This window comes from Eucyclogobius newberryi, unplaced genomic scaffold (assembly GCF_026437365.1).
Source record: "Eucyclogobius newberryi isolate DKJ021-1_F unplaced genomic scaffold, fEucNew1.0.hap1 SCAF_9, whole genome shotgun sequence".
NCBI classification, from domain to species: Eukaryota; Metazoa; Chordata; class Actinopteri; order Gobiiformes; family Gobiidae; genus Eucyclogobius; species Eucyclogobius newberryi.
The window spans coordinates 11,268,968-11,284,834 of NW_027316532.1; the positions used below are offsets into that span (position 1 = coordinate 11,268,968).

The 15,867-nt window shown below is 42.4% G+C and overlaps 1 protein-coding gene across 1 annotated transcript in view; it reads right to left on the reverse strand.

Moving 5' to 3' along the window:
- Positions 1-12,941, reverse strand: part of LOC140354195 (calcium/calmodulin-dependent protein kinase type IV) — a 41,655-nt gene extending 28,714 nt beyond the window's left edge. Inside the window, exons 1-4 of the mRNA XM_072439132.1 lie at positions 12,756-12,941; positions 5,043-5,121; positions 3,213-3,275; positions 1,356-1,438 (exon numbers count right to left, since the gene is read on the reverse strand). Of these exons, the coding sequence (XP_072295233.1) occupies positions 1,356-1,438; positions 3,213-3,275; positions 5,043-5,121; positions 12,756-12,868 (338 nt within the window). The 5' untranslated portion in view covers positions 12,869-12,941. The remainder of the gene's footprint in view (positions 1-1,355; positions 1,439-3,212; positions 3,276-5,042; positions 5,122-12,755) is intronic.
- Positions 12,942-15,867: the final 2,926 nt, after the last annotated feature.

Sequence of the window (15,867 nt, forward strand, 5' to 3'; positions counted from 1 at the left end):
AGAGGAACTGTGCTCAGAGAAACCGTGCTCAAAGGAACTGTGCTCAGAGGAACTGTGCTCAAAGGAACTGTGCTCAGAGGAACTGTGCTCAGAGGAACTGTGCTCAAAGGAACCGTGCTCAGAGGAACTGTGCTCAGAGGAACTCTCCAGATCTGTGTCGTGATACAATCCTGTCTCAGAGCTCTACAGACACTTCTTTGGCCTTCATGTCTTGGTTTGTGCTGTGACAGCGCGGTTAACTGAGGGACCTTATATACTGTGGTATTTCTCTAGTTTCTCATGTTCCTTTTTCCGGATGTTTCCATCCCATGATGCACTGCAATGTCCACCACCACGGCTTTCCTCTGACCCTTGAGACCACCACTATGTCCGGTTGGTTCTCCATCACCATAATGTCTGTCTGTATCTGGAAGTCCCAGAGGACCTTAGCTCGGTCGTTCTCCACCACCTTTGGAGGTGTTTCCCACCTTGTCCTTGGGGTCTCCAGCCCGTACTCTGCACAGATGTTTCTGTCACTATGTCAGCTCCTGGTGATGGAGCTCCATGTGTGATGTTCCTGCAGTTATGTGTGGGATGGTCTCAGGGGCCCCTTTGCACAGCCTGCACCTTTGTGATATCAGCCACTTCAGTTATGTTCCGGTGGTACATCCCATGTAGGGGCTTGATAATTGTTTAAATGTGACGCAAAAGGTCAACCAGAATGGGGGGGGCATATTAGTCCACTAAAATGACGCATATCACCACCTAGTGTTAGGAGGACCACACTTGTCAGGACTTGGACTTTCTGGTCTGCATGTAAATTTGGACAAGGACAGAGTTTGTCCAAGGCGTCAAAACCGAATGTTATAAAACATGTTTTTTTTTGTTTCCATGTAAACACACTGAGTTTGTGTTTTTTTTAGTTTAGTTTTTTTTAAATACATTTTCAAATAATTCTAACAATCTTTTTTTTTAAGTTGTCATTATCGGGTAGAATTTTGAGGCAAATAATGAATTTAATAAATTTTGGAATAAGGCTGTAACATGACAAAATAATAAAAGTGAAGCGCTGTGAATACTTCCCAGATGCACTGTATATTCTGAATATTGTGATATAGTTTGTATGTAAACTGACACTTCTGCCGAGAGCAGCTTTAACTGTTGAGGCTAAAAACACGACCCACATAAACCCACAGGTCAGAACAGGACAGGCCAGTTCCAAAGACACCGCTCTATCTTTTGTTGTTGAAGAAGTGAAACTTAGAAGTATCTGCTCAGACAAGTATATGGTATTTGTGTATTTGTGTGGTGTGGTATGAGGAGACATGGTATTTGTGTATTTGTGTATTTGTGTGGTGTGGTATGAGGAGACGTACCGGTCAAACAGCTCTCCTCCTGTGACCAGCTCCAGCACCAGAGCGATGTCTGTGTCTGTCTCAAAGATCTCCTTCAGCTCCAGCTACACACACAGACACACACACACACACACACACACACACAGACACACACACACACACACAGACACACACACACACACACATAAACAAGTGTTGACTATCATGACAGGGATATAATAACTATAATATAATATAATATTCATTCTCATTGTGTCCTTGTTGTTATTGATAAATGAAGCTGAAGAACTGTGATGTGTTTGTGCTGCGACTGGGACCGAAGAATGTTCAAAAACAGCTCAGTTCTGTGGATTCGCCATTCAGTCATAACTTATGCTCTTTCAAGTGCAGTGTTCTCACTGAGGGGTTTTGGCCTGGCATGGCGGGCCCCCGCCATGCCCTATCCCGCCAGGTATTAAGATAACCGTGCACGCGCCGCCTGCTAAAAAGCACCACGGCACCGTCCGTGCGAGCGCCGTAGTACTTTTCGCTCAAGCCGTCCACGGCGCTCGATATGGAAAGCCAATATGATCAAACTCTGCCACTTAGGAGCGGCGTCTGGCGTAAATTAAGAGAACGTTTATGGTGCACGGTGTAATGTCACACGGCGCACAGCACTTTATTTTGTAAAAGCGTTGGACAATACGGCGCAATACGGCGCTCCTAAGTGGCGGAGTGTGATCATATTGGCTTTCTATATCGATCGCCGTGGACGGTGTAAGCGAAAAGTACTACGGCGCTCGCACGGACGCTGCAAATTTTTAAAGTATTTTTTTCGAGCGTTGCTTACAGCCCAGCATCCTCCAACCTCAGCCCAGCGAGTGTACGAAGTGCATATTGTAATAAAGAGACTCATAATTTTTTTTCTTTTTTTTTTTTCGTCACAAAGGCGCCGGTCCAGTTGGCAGCCCGGTGTAAACGCTCTGCTCTTTTTTCACACTTTTTCCACACTTATTGTGCTTTATCTTTTGTATTTTGTAAATATTTTTGTTACTTTAGTTGTACGATCGGGACACGCGCTGGAATCGCTTTAATTCAACTTGTTTCGTCTTTGTTCGGCTGGATTATTGAGTGTTTTTCGTCGTGTCGTCATTATGTGCACTAGCTCCGAGCCCCCCCAGCCCCACCGTGCCCCCCGGCCACCGCCGCCGTACAGAACGGTGCGCGTTTATCATCAAATCATCAAATCAATTTATTTTTGTAAGGCCCAAAATCACAACAACAATCGCCTCTGAGGGCCGAATCAACAATGTCTGTGGTGGCGATGGAGTCAGCCAATTTTATTTTATTTAGTTTATACACAGGAGGAACTCATGAAACTGCGGGGGAAACCATCGAGATCGTCACGTTATCCCGGCGGACATCCTCATTTTTCCCCTCCATCACTTGTTGGGAAATGGGAGGTTTTGTCTATAGGAGTTTTTGTTTATAAGAGTTCTTCTATTAAGAGTCCATGTGTGGACAATAAAGGAATATCTTATCTTATAATATTACCATATCTTTAGGGCATTTATTCAATTTTGACACACATTGAATCAAAATAAACCAAAAGAACAGCCCTACATACTTTATTTTTATTTTTTTATTGAAAATTCTTTCCTTTTGAACATTGTTCTTATTATTCTTTTTCACTTAATTATTTGCTGAATGTAGTTTTAAAAGTTTTTAAGAATGCAAATTGTACATATTTTAATCTTCTTTTTTTATGTTAAAATAAACTAACTCACACCACTTCCTTTGACGTGACTAGTTATGATATATATAATATATAACATATATATACATATATATATATATATATATATATATGTATATATATTGCCGCAGAGAGAAACTTACTATGTTTGGATGGGACAGACGCAGCAGAACTCCGATCTCAGTCCGCACGATTTTCTTATCGATCTGAAACACAGACACACATCATTACAGAGGTTTAATACTAATTATCTTTATTTAAACATAGAACACAGAACAATACAACACAACACGACCAGAGAGCGACACAAGCAGACACGAAGTAAACATCAGAACAAACCAAATCACAGCACATTTAAAGTAAAATAAAAGTCCTTTGGTCAAAGGTGTTTCAAATTTGTCCATTTCCAAATTAAATCCAAATGTCATTTTTATCCATTTGTCTGATATCTGTTCCTATCTCAGTCCTTGATCGTCAGGTTTGTGTCATCTATTTCTTTGTAATGGCCTTTTTTCCAATAGTACATTCCAAAAGGTTATTATTGTGTTTATTGTGTCCATGGCAGGAGTTTGAGGCCCAAATATATAGTTCTAAAATTGAGAAATTAAAACAGTCTGCAGAGCGTTGTTAATTTCAGTCCCATATTTTTGAGCAACAGGACAGTCCCAGAACACGTGATAGTGGTTTGCCTCTTGATTGCCACAGTTTCTCCAACATTTAGCATTTCCTGTGAACAATGAGCACTTTGACAGCAACAGAATTATTTCCAGACACAGGACGTTGTGGTCTTCTATTGAGATGTACATATATTTTCCAATTCTTTGTGAGGCAAAACAAAATTACCTTCTATTTCCCATTTAATCTTAATATATTCAGTTGAGTAGCTGTCCACAGTATTATTGCATTTGCATGATTTAGATACTATTCTCCATCATTATCTGCATCATCTGCATAGCAATTTTATGTTCCATCCCGTCAATTTTAACACCGTAAATAGTTTTTGATTGTCTTATAATTAGGCCAATGGTCAGATCTGACAGATGGACAATTTTAATTCTTGATGTTGGACCATCATAAAGAGTTGTATAATTTTGAGTTGTCTGTTTGAAATTTGTTTAGCACTTTAGATAATATGGCCACCTGACAGAATGAAGCGTTTTCTCAGTCTGGATGGATTGTTCATTGTGTCGAAGGATCGTCTCATGTCGTCTTGTGTTTGTTGTTTGATAATGAATCCAGTTTGATCTTTGTGGATTAAGTTTGTGAGTGTTTGTTCCATTATTTTGGACATATTTGAGGTGTATAAAGAATAGTCCACATTCAGAATAGAAATAGTCTATATGAGGCACAGTCCTGTCGGTCCTTCTCTTCCTAATGATGGTCTCTTTCCATCTCGGAGGGTCTGAGTTTAATCAAGTCCCAGTTAAAAGTTGTTAAAGCAAAAGGATTGTGTTTCCTTTAGAGCTTTGAGGTGACTCGATCCCTGGAGATTTATTGTCCTTTAGTCTCTTGTATTTCCAAAGTGTAATTTCCTTCTTATTTCAGCTCCTTTTTTTGGAAAAGAATATTAAAAAAAGATATTAAAGAATATATATTCTGTCATCCATGTTTTAGTTATGGCTAAATGGGTTTATTTGAGCTGCTCTATCAATTTTCATGTTTGGAAAAGAGGCCTCCTTTGTTCTTCTTAATTGCAAGGTTTTAGATCTAATTATGGATCTTTTCCCATCTGAGATTAATCTTGAAACCAATTTCTTAAATAGTTTTTCCCGACCTACAGGTATTTGTTGTTTGCAATGGATTTAATCATTTTAGGGGGAAAAAGACTATCTTAACTGCGTTTTTATACAAGCCCCAAATAGGGTCCAAATCTGTTTTAATTTGAACCATTAGAGGATCAAAGTTTGTTGAAATTCTTCTTGACCTCAGTAGTACTGGAATGTGACTGAAGTGTGTATGGCGAGTAGACTGACCGTTTTCTTCAGCACTTTGACGGCGTAGGGCTTCTGAGTCTGCTTCTCCTCACAGCGGTAAACCACAGACGTCGCTCCTCTGCCATGAACAAAGGACACAGACAGGTGAGTGACATTTACATTATCAAAGAGAGGACAGTGGTTACTATTCAGGAGCTATGCAATATTGTGTTGCCCCTGCCAATGTTTGAATAATCCTGCATTAGGCTATTTATAATTGCTACATCAAAATTGAAACTAAACCCAGAACTAAACCTGGACAAGACCTCAACCAGAATTAAAAGAGGACACGAACAAGTACATGATGGATCAACTGTGCTCAAACCATGACAAGTGAGAACGCACTCCAGGTATGTCTTATTCTTGAGTAAAGATCGACCAACACAGATGTCTTCAAGGCTAATGCCAATAGCATCAATGGTGGCACTGTGGCACAGCGGTTAGTGAGCCTGGCTGTATGCTCCGGCTCTCCAAGTGATGGTAACGTCAGGAAAAAGGAACACGAGGACCTGGAGAAACACCCAGGGCTCAGAGAGGAGCTGGAGAAGACGTGGAAGGTGAAGTGGTGCCCGTGGTCATCGGCACGCCAGTTTAGAAAAATATCAAGACATCCGAGTCAAGAAAATTGCCAGGAAAAGCAAAGATACTGTGGAGATCTCTCAAGCTCCCTGGCCCCTGGTAGAGGCCTTGCTGTCACTCAAACCCTGGAGGAGGATGTCAGGCGATTTCAGGCATTTGTCTTGAGTGAAAGGTAAATTTGGCAGTTGTCTTAAAATACATTAAAATAATTGCAGGATGTCCGGTGCTGCTTTCCCAGTCTCATCCCCATTTCATGCTGCTTTGTCCTGTCCAATAAAGCCTACAGGACAAACAATCCTTGTAAAAAAGAATGGTAGGATATCATGTGCTTTTGAAAAATCTATGGGGAGAAGATAAAGTGCAAACAGAACAGACTGGGGAATTCCACAGTGAAGCAGCGCTAAGGACAAGGAAGAGTCCCCCAGTCTGATGCAGAAGGATCTGAACCTGACCTGAACGAGTCCAAGGCAGAGCAGTTTTTCAAGGTGATTTAAAAGAGTTGTGTGATCAAATGTGTCAAAGGCAGAAGTCCAGTCTAAAAGCATTAACATGGAGCAGTCATCAAAGGAAGGCCATAAAAGACCTAAACATTGTTGAGCGTAGCCTGATTGGAAAGAATGAACTGTGCATTTAACATAACTGCAACTGCACTAAAAATTACTCTTTGAGAATCTTATATGAAAAAGCTTTGAGATTGGTCGATAATTTGAAAGAATGATAGAATTCAGATTTTAGTAAAGGTTCAAACATATCTTTTTTTTTTACTAAATCCCCAAGGTGAGGCTGCTAATTACAATTTGCTGTACATCAGGGCCAACCATTGACCAGACCAGAGGAAGTGTGAAGGAACAGGGCCTGTGAGGCTGGATGAATCTAACAAGAAGATTCCAAAATTATGGATTTGGTAGGATTCAGTACAGACCCCATTGTCTTAAAAAGTGCCCTGGGTTGATAGTTTCATCTACCCATCTCTCCTCCACCCATCTCTCCTCCACCCATCGCTGTTCACTACAATCGTTGACCGATGGCTCCAGTTTTGATTTGGGGCGTCCACATTTTTCCAGAGCAATGGCATCTAACAAAATTGGTAGAGGAGGAGAGAAATGCGACGTCACCTGCTCAGTGACTAAAAACCTATAGACCCACTGTCTAACTGCACAATATTGTCCAAAAGCAGCAGCATCGGGCTTGAGAGCCAAAGAGAAACTATGGATCTTTCACATAAATTTACAGCAACATCCCACACTACAGGAGACGGAGAGGCACACATATGACAACATGGTAAGTGTGGCCATGTGGTCCCCATGAGGTCAAGTCTTCTGTGGATGGTGGCCGAGTGGTTAAGGCACAGCACATGTGCAGTACGCCAGGCTCCAAGTGCAGCCGGCCGCAGTGTTGTGAGTTCCATTCCTGACTTTGACAATTTACTGCATGTCCTCCCTTCTCTCTCATCCCCCATTTTACACTCAACCTTACTGTCTAATAAGCTTTCGGGCCAAAAAAGTATTTAAAAGAAAAAAGGTTAGAGTTTATGTTTAGACAAGTAATTATGGTTAAAGAAGCGCTGCATAACATTCCTGGTGGCGAGTAAGCGATACGTATTATATTTGATATATATTGTCTCCCTCTCCCCATCATCACAGGTCTCGGTTGCCATGGTAACAGCCTTCAGGTGACGGCGGGTGTCAGTGGTGTTGATGGTGCGCTCACACGTTGGTGATTTCACTGCTGATTCAGACTTTATGGTTTTGAGCCTTCGATGGCGACGGCTTGATTGATCACAATGTTTACGGTCAGTAAACCAAACCCTGTCCCACGAAGAGCTGCTCTGAGGACACATGAAACCTCACAAACTACAGATGAGCACTAAGAAAGCAGTCGAATCAGACTTGTCAATGATTGTGAGAGGAGCCTTCTCAGCCTCTCCAGCTCCTCCTCTTTACCACCACAAACACATCATTCTCCCCTTCACACATCCCAACACCTCTTTTCTGCCAAGAATAGATGAGTGATCGGGAACAAATTCCAGATCGCAATTTCCTTAAGGACAAGTGTCGGTTTTACTTTATCGCCCTCGTGCGTCGGGTCTGGACGGCCCACAGGCCCTCCCACCTCCCTTCACCACTTGAAACGGTTGTTTTTATTTTTTGTGTTTCTTTGTTTGTTTGTCTGTTTTTTATGTTTGCTTTGGATGTTTTATGTTTGTAAAAGAAATAACAGTACAAGTACAAGTAGATGCTGTAGCAAAAGTTGTACTATAAAGTAGACTAATTCAGGCCCCGCTGGGCCAGACGGTGTCACTACCGCCACCTTAACCTTAAACCTGAAAACGGCGTCTTCATCAACTTGCCCACACGTGATCATAAGCAAAGTAAGCAATTTCAATGCAACCTCCCGTCAGCACTACGCCACTGAAATCATATTTCTACTGCCACGAAAAGTTTGCAAAATACATTATGTATGGCTACTTGTAGCTGAGGCAAAATACAAGGAGCCTAGTAGCCGAATTTCAATAGAATTCGATCTGAATTTCAATAGAAGAATTGGGATTCTGTAGAAAGAAACTCCGTCTGTCGTTTCCTGACGATTGGTGAATCCAATTGCACAGCAAGATTTACCCATCTTGGGTCCAGGATGACTCCAATATCAGCTGAAATCTGCGATCGTTCTGGCGTGTTTACGTGCTTGTCTTTCTTGCAGTCCACAATGGCGGCATTACTCTGAGCCACGTGACGGCGTGACGTCACTGCATTTCCTCTATATCCAGCCCTAGTACACAGTGAGCCTATTTTTATTTTTTATCCTATAGCAGATTTTAATCGTTTTTCTTTTTGACTTATATAGGTTGTTTTATCATTGTTCATTATTTTATGTTGCACCGACTCACCAAAGCAAGTTCCTATGTTTGTGAATTCTGTTCATTGACAATGGTAATAAACCCTTTACCTTTAACCTTTTTCTGATTTCACTTTTAATTTCATGCATCATAATGGCCAGTGGGTGTAAGGTGATCTTCCCTCCACCTTCGGACAAGTGCGAGCTTGGAGACCCCACTTCAGGGATGGAGCTTTGTTTACCGGCAGGGGGCTGACTGTCAGCAGCTGCCTCGGGCCTGTTAGCCATGTTAGCCTCGTTAGCTTGTGAGAAGGGCTTTTTTCCACCAGAGCCCTGGTCTGTCAGCTTTGTTTTTTTAGTTCCCGTAGTGCCACCAGGCTTGTGTCCTCCGCGTTTGCTCATCTCTTGCCCCTCATTTCTTGGGATTTTGAAGGTAAAAAGGTACTTTTAAAATAAAAAGAGAGACTTTTCCAATGTCCATCCCTAACCGGCGATGAGTGGAATAAAACACTCTCAAGATTTGTATGCCAAGGCAAATAAAACCTCATACCCAGCTCAAAACGCCACAATTATCCAAAAAAAAAGGAGGTTAGGGTTTACTGAAAAAATATTATATTTCAGCTCATATCAGAGCATTGCTGCACTGGTGTGATGCTGAATATGAAAAATATTGAGCGTAATGCTGTGCCAGGGATTCCTGTACAGGCCTTACTGGCAGATTACACACAGTTGAGTCATCTGGAGGAAATCACAAATCTGTTTTTACGATCTGGAAAGAACTAACGTAATTTTCAGACTTAAAGTAGCTACTTTTTCCCTTTGCACCCATACAAGGGTGTGTCTAATTTGTCAAGTTATACTGGCTAACAGCCACTGGGGGGCACTCTAGCAGGAAGCACAAGCATTTGACACACTGTAGAAGAAGACATCAGTGGACAGTGGTCACTGTCCAGGGGACACATCATGATCTCTGTATTTTAAGCTTCAAAATGTTGTGTGTTTTATTACAATCAGACTCATTTTCACAGAGAAATTAGTCTAATGAGGAAGTGAATCTAGACACGGCTGAACGCAAAGACACAAGTGGAGCGCGGACTTGCGATATACAGAGATCGTGTACCGGTCTGATGGACCAGGGCGAAAAGGGGATTTTGACACTTTTTCTGTCGGAGGCTCGACCCCCTGCTTGTCTCCATGGAGATGTTATTGCGTTGCTAGATGTTCCGCAGTAGGAAATTAAAGTATTCCAGCTAGTATTTATTAAATTACACAAACCTTGAGAAACTTGTTCCCATTATACATTTATTTCCAACCAAAACACCATCGCCATGGACACAAGTGAACACTCCACCAGAGAAGTGCATCTTTAAAGCTAGAGCTGTGTTCTATGATTTACACCAAACCAGAACTACCATTATTCAAGCCAGTAAAAGCCATAATCAGCTGGAAAAGATTAGTTATGTTGGTTTGAGTTTGTTAAGATAAAAATAGGGCTGCACTGACCCTCCTGAGGAAGCTGTGCCAAACTCACAGCAGTGCCCCACATGGCAGTAGGCACATGTGCTCTCCACTCCACCACATGTTACTCTTACTTCAATACATATATTGGCTACTCTAGCCACCTCTGCTCATAATAAACACATAACACCTCATTATTCAGTGTTGTCGTTATGTACCACAAGATGGAGTCAACTCAAATCTGAGAAACTGACACCTCTCATCCACAGCACAGGGAGGCAGAGCAGACACCGCCTCTCATCCACAGCACAGGGAGGCAGAGCAGACACCGCCTCTCATCCACAGCACAGGGAGGCAGAGCAGACACCGCCTCTCATCCACAGCACAGGGAGGCAGAGCAGACACCGCCTCTCATCCACAGCACAGGGAGGCAGAGCAGACACTGCCTCTCATCCACAGTGAACATCACAACAAAGTGCGGCGTGCCGTTGACCACGCCCCCACATGACTATGAAGAGCCTGAAGTTCACGATAATAAGTAGCATTTTATTTTTCTCATTTGTGCCAAAATGGCTACACATTGCTACAGAATCCTACATAACGGTATGTCAACATTTAGAAAATAAAATTGCAACAAAATAAGTAAAAAGCAGTGTATTGGGAATTAGGAATAGAGAATAAAGATGACTGAAACATGCGTCAATCACTCTAAATACAACTTTGAGTGTTTTAATGAGAGGGGGATATAATAATATGGTTAAAAGCTCCAAAAAGTCTGTGTCTCCTTTAAAAGCGACACAAGTATATGTCCATTTTAAAGGTGCACTAGTCAACTTTTCTGGTGGTGGATCCATCACCAGTTTTTTCTTTGCAATTGCTTTGCCTGGAATGTAACACAGTTTTATCTAATCAATTATTTTTTTAAATATGTAAACAAGTAAAGAGAACAGAACAGAACAGAACACAACCAGAGTAAATCAAGATAAGAACTAAAGGAGACATCCACAAAACATAAATACAATCAAAATCACGGCACAATTTAATTTAAACAAAAAGTCATATTTAGAAAAAAGTCTGTCGAATTTTTCCATTTCCAAATTCAATCTCTATGTCATTTTTTCCCTTTGTCTGATGTCTGTTAACCCTGTGATGAACTGGCCCCTGTCCAGGCCCCTGTCCAGGGTGAACCTCGCCTAAGGCCCAAAGTCACTGGAATAGGCTCCAGTCACCGCGACCCAGGACGGGAACAAGCGGAAGAAAATGAATGAATGAACCCTAAGCACAAAGAAGGTATCTGCTGATTGTGTCCATGGCAGGAGTTTTGAGGCCTAAGTGTGAGATGGCAATGTCAAAAACAGTCTGCAGTGTCCAGTTCATTTGAGTCCAATATTTTTGGAGCAGGACAGTCCCAGATCATGTGAGAGTGGTTTGTCTCCTGGTGCAACAGTTTCTCTTTGACCTGGAGTTATGACAAAACGTGATACAGTTTTCCAACAGAATTCCCTCCAAACATGAGTTTTTTTACATGTACTTTCCCATTCTTCATCAGTCAAATTAAAGTCATCGTCTCTTTCTCATTTATTTTTTAACATAATTAGAGTCATAAATCATCAATACATTTATATAATTTTAATATTATTCCCGCTGAAAGCTCTGATTTACAAACTTTAACAAATAATTCAATCAAATGTTTACAGTGGTCGTTGGTTTGTTCAATTTCTTGATTATAATAACTTTGTAAATCCCTTTAAATTTTCTGTTTCTCCTTCAACATATTAAAACTCTTCATGTGATTTTCTTTTAGAATCTGGTGAAAACCTTTCTACCTTTTGTTATCCAGATTTCAGTGAATCAAGTCTTTTCCATGCGCTTGAACACAGTGCAGTCAGCTGCTTGTCTCCATGGAGATTGATACATTTTATGCCATTTTCTGGAACATTCCAGATAAGACATCGTTAATCCAAGAAGAAGCTTTTGAACCTCTTCCTAAGATCGTTCCTTTGGTCTGAGTTCAAACCTCAGGATTTACGGTTACTGGTTACGATGTGTGAATAATGTGTCATAATCAGAGCTGCTGATGTTACGATTGTTTGGTTAATCGATAATCATAGTTATTCAGGTCAATATATATCATTTTGAGAACTAGAAATAATAATTTTGGGAATTTTGGAAGAAGAAAAATACATACATTCCATTTACATTATAGAAAAATAAAGGTCTGGCTGATTATGTCACATTCACTTTACAGATTTCATAAAGCTGGTGAAATAGAGGAAGAATGTTTATTTGTTGGATAATTTTACAATATTGTGATTGATCAGGACTTAAAGAGTTATAATAAAGGATTGGAGTCACAGGGTCCGTCATGATTCAATACAATAAAAGATATGGATCGTGATACAATGTCCCAAGTTTGCGATGCATAAGATATTCTGGGATGTATCGCTGTTTTCTGAATCAAAATCATACATTGTTAAACCACAACCTGCAGACATCATGTGATATACACCCATTTAAACAAAACTGTGAATATGTCAAACGCTCTCTGTCACCAAAGTATATATAGATATATTATATATTTAACACGCCTCTAAAAGTAACTGTTACTGATCTAAACCAGGTCCTAAACAAGGACAAATCCAGATCTAATCAGAATAGAACAAATGTAAAGGACTAAATCTAAGACTTGCACTAGGTCTGAACCAGGATCACACTCATGTTTAAACAAGAACTAAACCAGGGATGAAAGGTGTTATGTCCCCTGTCCCTGCACATTTGTCCCGTGTCCCATGTCCCGTGTCCCATGTCCCGTGTCCCCGCGTGTGTCCGTGAGGTCCGCACCTGCCCAGCTCGGCTCCCAGGCTGTACACCTCCTCCACGGTCCCGTCCCGCCTCGACCCGTCCACCCAGAACTCCTCCTCCTCGGGCTCCGAACCGGGGTGGGACGTCGGCATGGCCACGGTAGGTCCGGAACCAGCGGGGGGTGCGCGGGGGGGGGGGGGGGGGAACAACTCCGGGACAACTCCTCCGATTTAAACACCGATTAAAGGCGCGGACGGTGGACGCGCATGATCCCGATGGAGTTTAACCCGCGACTGCAAAAGAAAAGAAACAAATCCAGCTCAAACAGTGACAACGTCAGAATCCGTGAGACGCGTGATCCACGGGAGCCGACGCGCCGCCACCTCCACCGGGCCTAAACACGTCCTGATGCGGGAGCAGCCCGGTCCATCAGCCTCCGCCTCCCTCCGCTTCAGCCGTATTTCCGTGCGCTTTCCCCCGCGTCCCCGCGCCACCTGCCGCCGCCTCCCCGCGCACACTCACCCGCGACACCGACACCGCGTCTTTTTACACCGCAAAAACACCGCATCGACGCTCACACTTCACCCGTTCTCCGCACGCGTGTCCCCGGGATTGTCTCTTCCAGATGTCCGCTGGATCCGTGCGGAGGAGAGACCTGCTGTAATCCACAGTCCCGCCCCTCGCTCTCAGCGCCTCCGCCTCGGCCAATCACCGCCCGGGAAAGCAGCGACGCCGTTCGTTCATTGGAGGAGAGCGCCGCCTGTCATTGTGGCCCCGCATCGGAGACCTAAATACAGAAATAACCCAGATGGATCCGCAGATGCGGCGCGTTTGCGTGACATCTGGACGCGGTTCGAGCGGCGGAGACGCGAACGCGGGGCTCGAGTTTGACTTGTGAGGAAACAGTGGCGTCACCACACGGTAATGTGGCGCGGGAACGAGCCTAATCCCCGTGTAATTAACCATTTAGAGCTTAATGAGCTGTTGTGCCTGATGCTTTGGCTCATTATGCACATCACAATTCGGTGCAGTGATTTTTGTTTTTTTCTTGTTCTGTTAACTTTGAGTTACTGTTACCATGACTACAGATACCTTTGCCCACTTCTAATCTGTCAGCTGGTTTCAAAGCTGTTTGCATTGTAACTGTACACTCTCTAATCAGACTGTTTCACCTACAGATGCACTAACTATATTTAACTTTTCCCGTTGAGGGTCAGCGATCTGCTCGTCTCCATGGAGATGGAGATGTTATTCTTTTGTCTGAGATGTTTCACTGGAGCTGAGTCTTTTGCAGAAGCAGAAAGTCAAGTTGTCACGATACAATTTCAAACTCAATTTCAATACTGTGGAAAATACTTTTCTCTAGATTTAAAATGCTCTTTTTAGGTGAACAATGGAAGGTGCCATTTTGTGTACATAGTAAGCCTATTTTTACCATATAGTAGATTTAAAGTGTTTTTCTTTAATGTATGCACGTTTTGATGTTATATAAGTTACTTTATCACGTTGCATCGAATCACCAAAGCAAGTTCCGATCTTTGTGAATTATGTTTATTGACAATAAACTACAAGCGTAGTAAGTACAAGTGAGGTTTTCTTGCTCTAAAATACATTGACTAACATGTGAATGGCCCTCACGAGAACATGAACAGGCTCAGGACCCACCTTTATTAGCTGTTGATTCTTATTTATTGTTTGATTTGTATCGGTTATGTATTTATTCTATCTATTTATATATCTATTTGTGGCTTAATATTTTTAAGTATTCATGTCCTAGTTTTCTTCTATATTACCCAAGTTAACATTTTTAAATGTTATAGTTCTAAGCTTCTCCTATATTTAATTTTTATTATCCAGTAGGATCTCCGGTGAGGGCTCCTCTGTTCCAGGAGCGGTGGTCAGCTGGGGCCTGGCCCGTGGACCCCTGGTGGAGACTTGGGGCCTCATCTCTCCTCTGGGCCGTGTGTCAGAGGTCTTTGGCCTCAGGCCACTCTCTGCTCTTCTCTTGCCAAAGGACAAAGACACAGACGCAAACATTTCCTCTAGCGCCCCCTTGTGGCACCTGGTGTTCTAGTGGTCTCTCAGCCAAGTACCAACCAGGCCCTGACCCATGGCCCTGACCCATGGCCCTGACCTTCTTAGCTTCCGAGAGCTGACGAGATCGGGCATTGGACAACAGATAAAGGCACTTGCTGTGTCACTTGATAATTACATTATTTTTATTTGTTTGGCCCAAGTATGAGAGAGCACACTTATTGGCAAATGAGAGCGAAATGGGGGATGAGAGAGATGGGAAGACATGCAGCAAATAGTCGGAGTTGGGATTCGAACTCACAACCCTGTGGCCAGCTGCACCAGGAGCCACCATATGTGTGCTGTGCCTTAACCTCATCATAGAGACAGAGACACAGACAACCATTCACTGTCACATTCACTGTCACATTCACTCTCACATTCACTAGGGACAAACATATGCATGAGTTTGGTCGGAGTACCCTCAGAGAACTCCTGGTAACACGCATGTGATGTTAATCGGGCCTGGGAATCGAATGAGCTCATGATCTCCTTATTGGGAGGCGAGAGCTCTAACCCCTCTGCCACCGTACACATACTGAGACTGACATGTCTGGCCATGGTCATGATGTGTGGAGATTGTCTTATTGTGTTTTTGGTGGCATCCTTTAACGTTAAAAACATATTGAACCCAATCAGATTAATACATCCGAAATTTTAACCAAAATGAGAAAATAATTAATGACATTATATATTTACAAGAGACACATTTGGATGACATTTAACATCTAAAACTAACCAAATTCTGGTATGGAAAGTGGTGCTATTCATAATACAGGGTGAACACAGGGGGGCGCTGCAGTGTTGATCTCAAGTCAAGTGTTTGGACACAGTTTTGAGTGTGAAGACAAAGAGGACAAATATGTACTGAACGTTGAACAGAGTTCTAGATTTTTAAAACATACATTACAATGTTTGTGAGAAAAATACTTTTGCGCATAACCTAGAGGTTGAATGGCCTAAGCTTCAGCACTTCTGCAGACTCAGTGCCATCTCATCATTGTGAGCTCTCTCCTTACTGTCCTGTCTAATAAAGCCTATGGTCCTTAAAAAGATACTTCTTCACACCCAGAGGAGC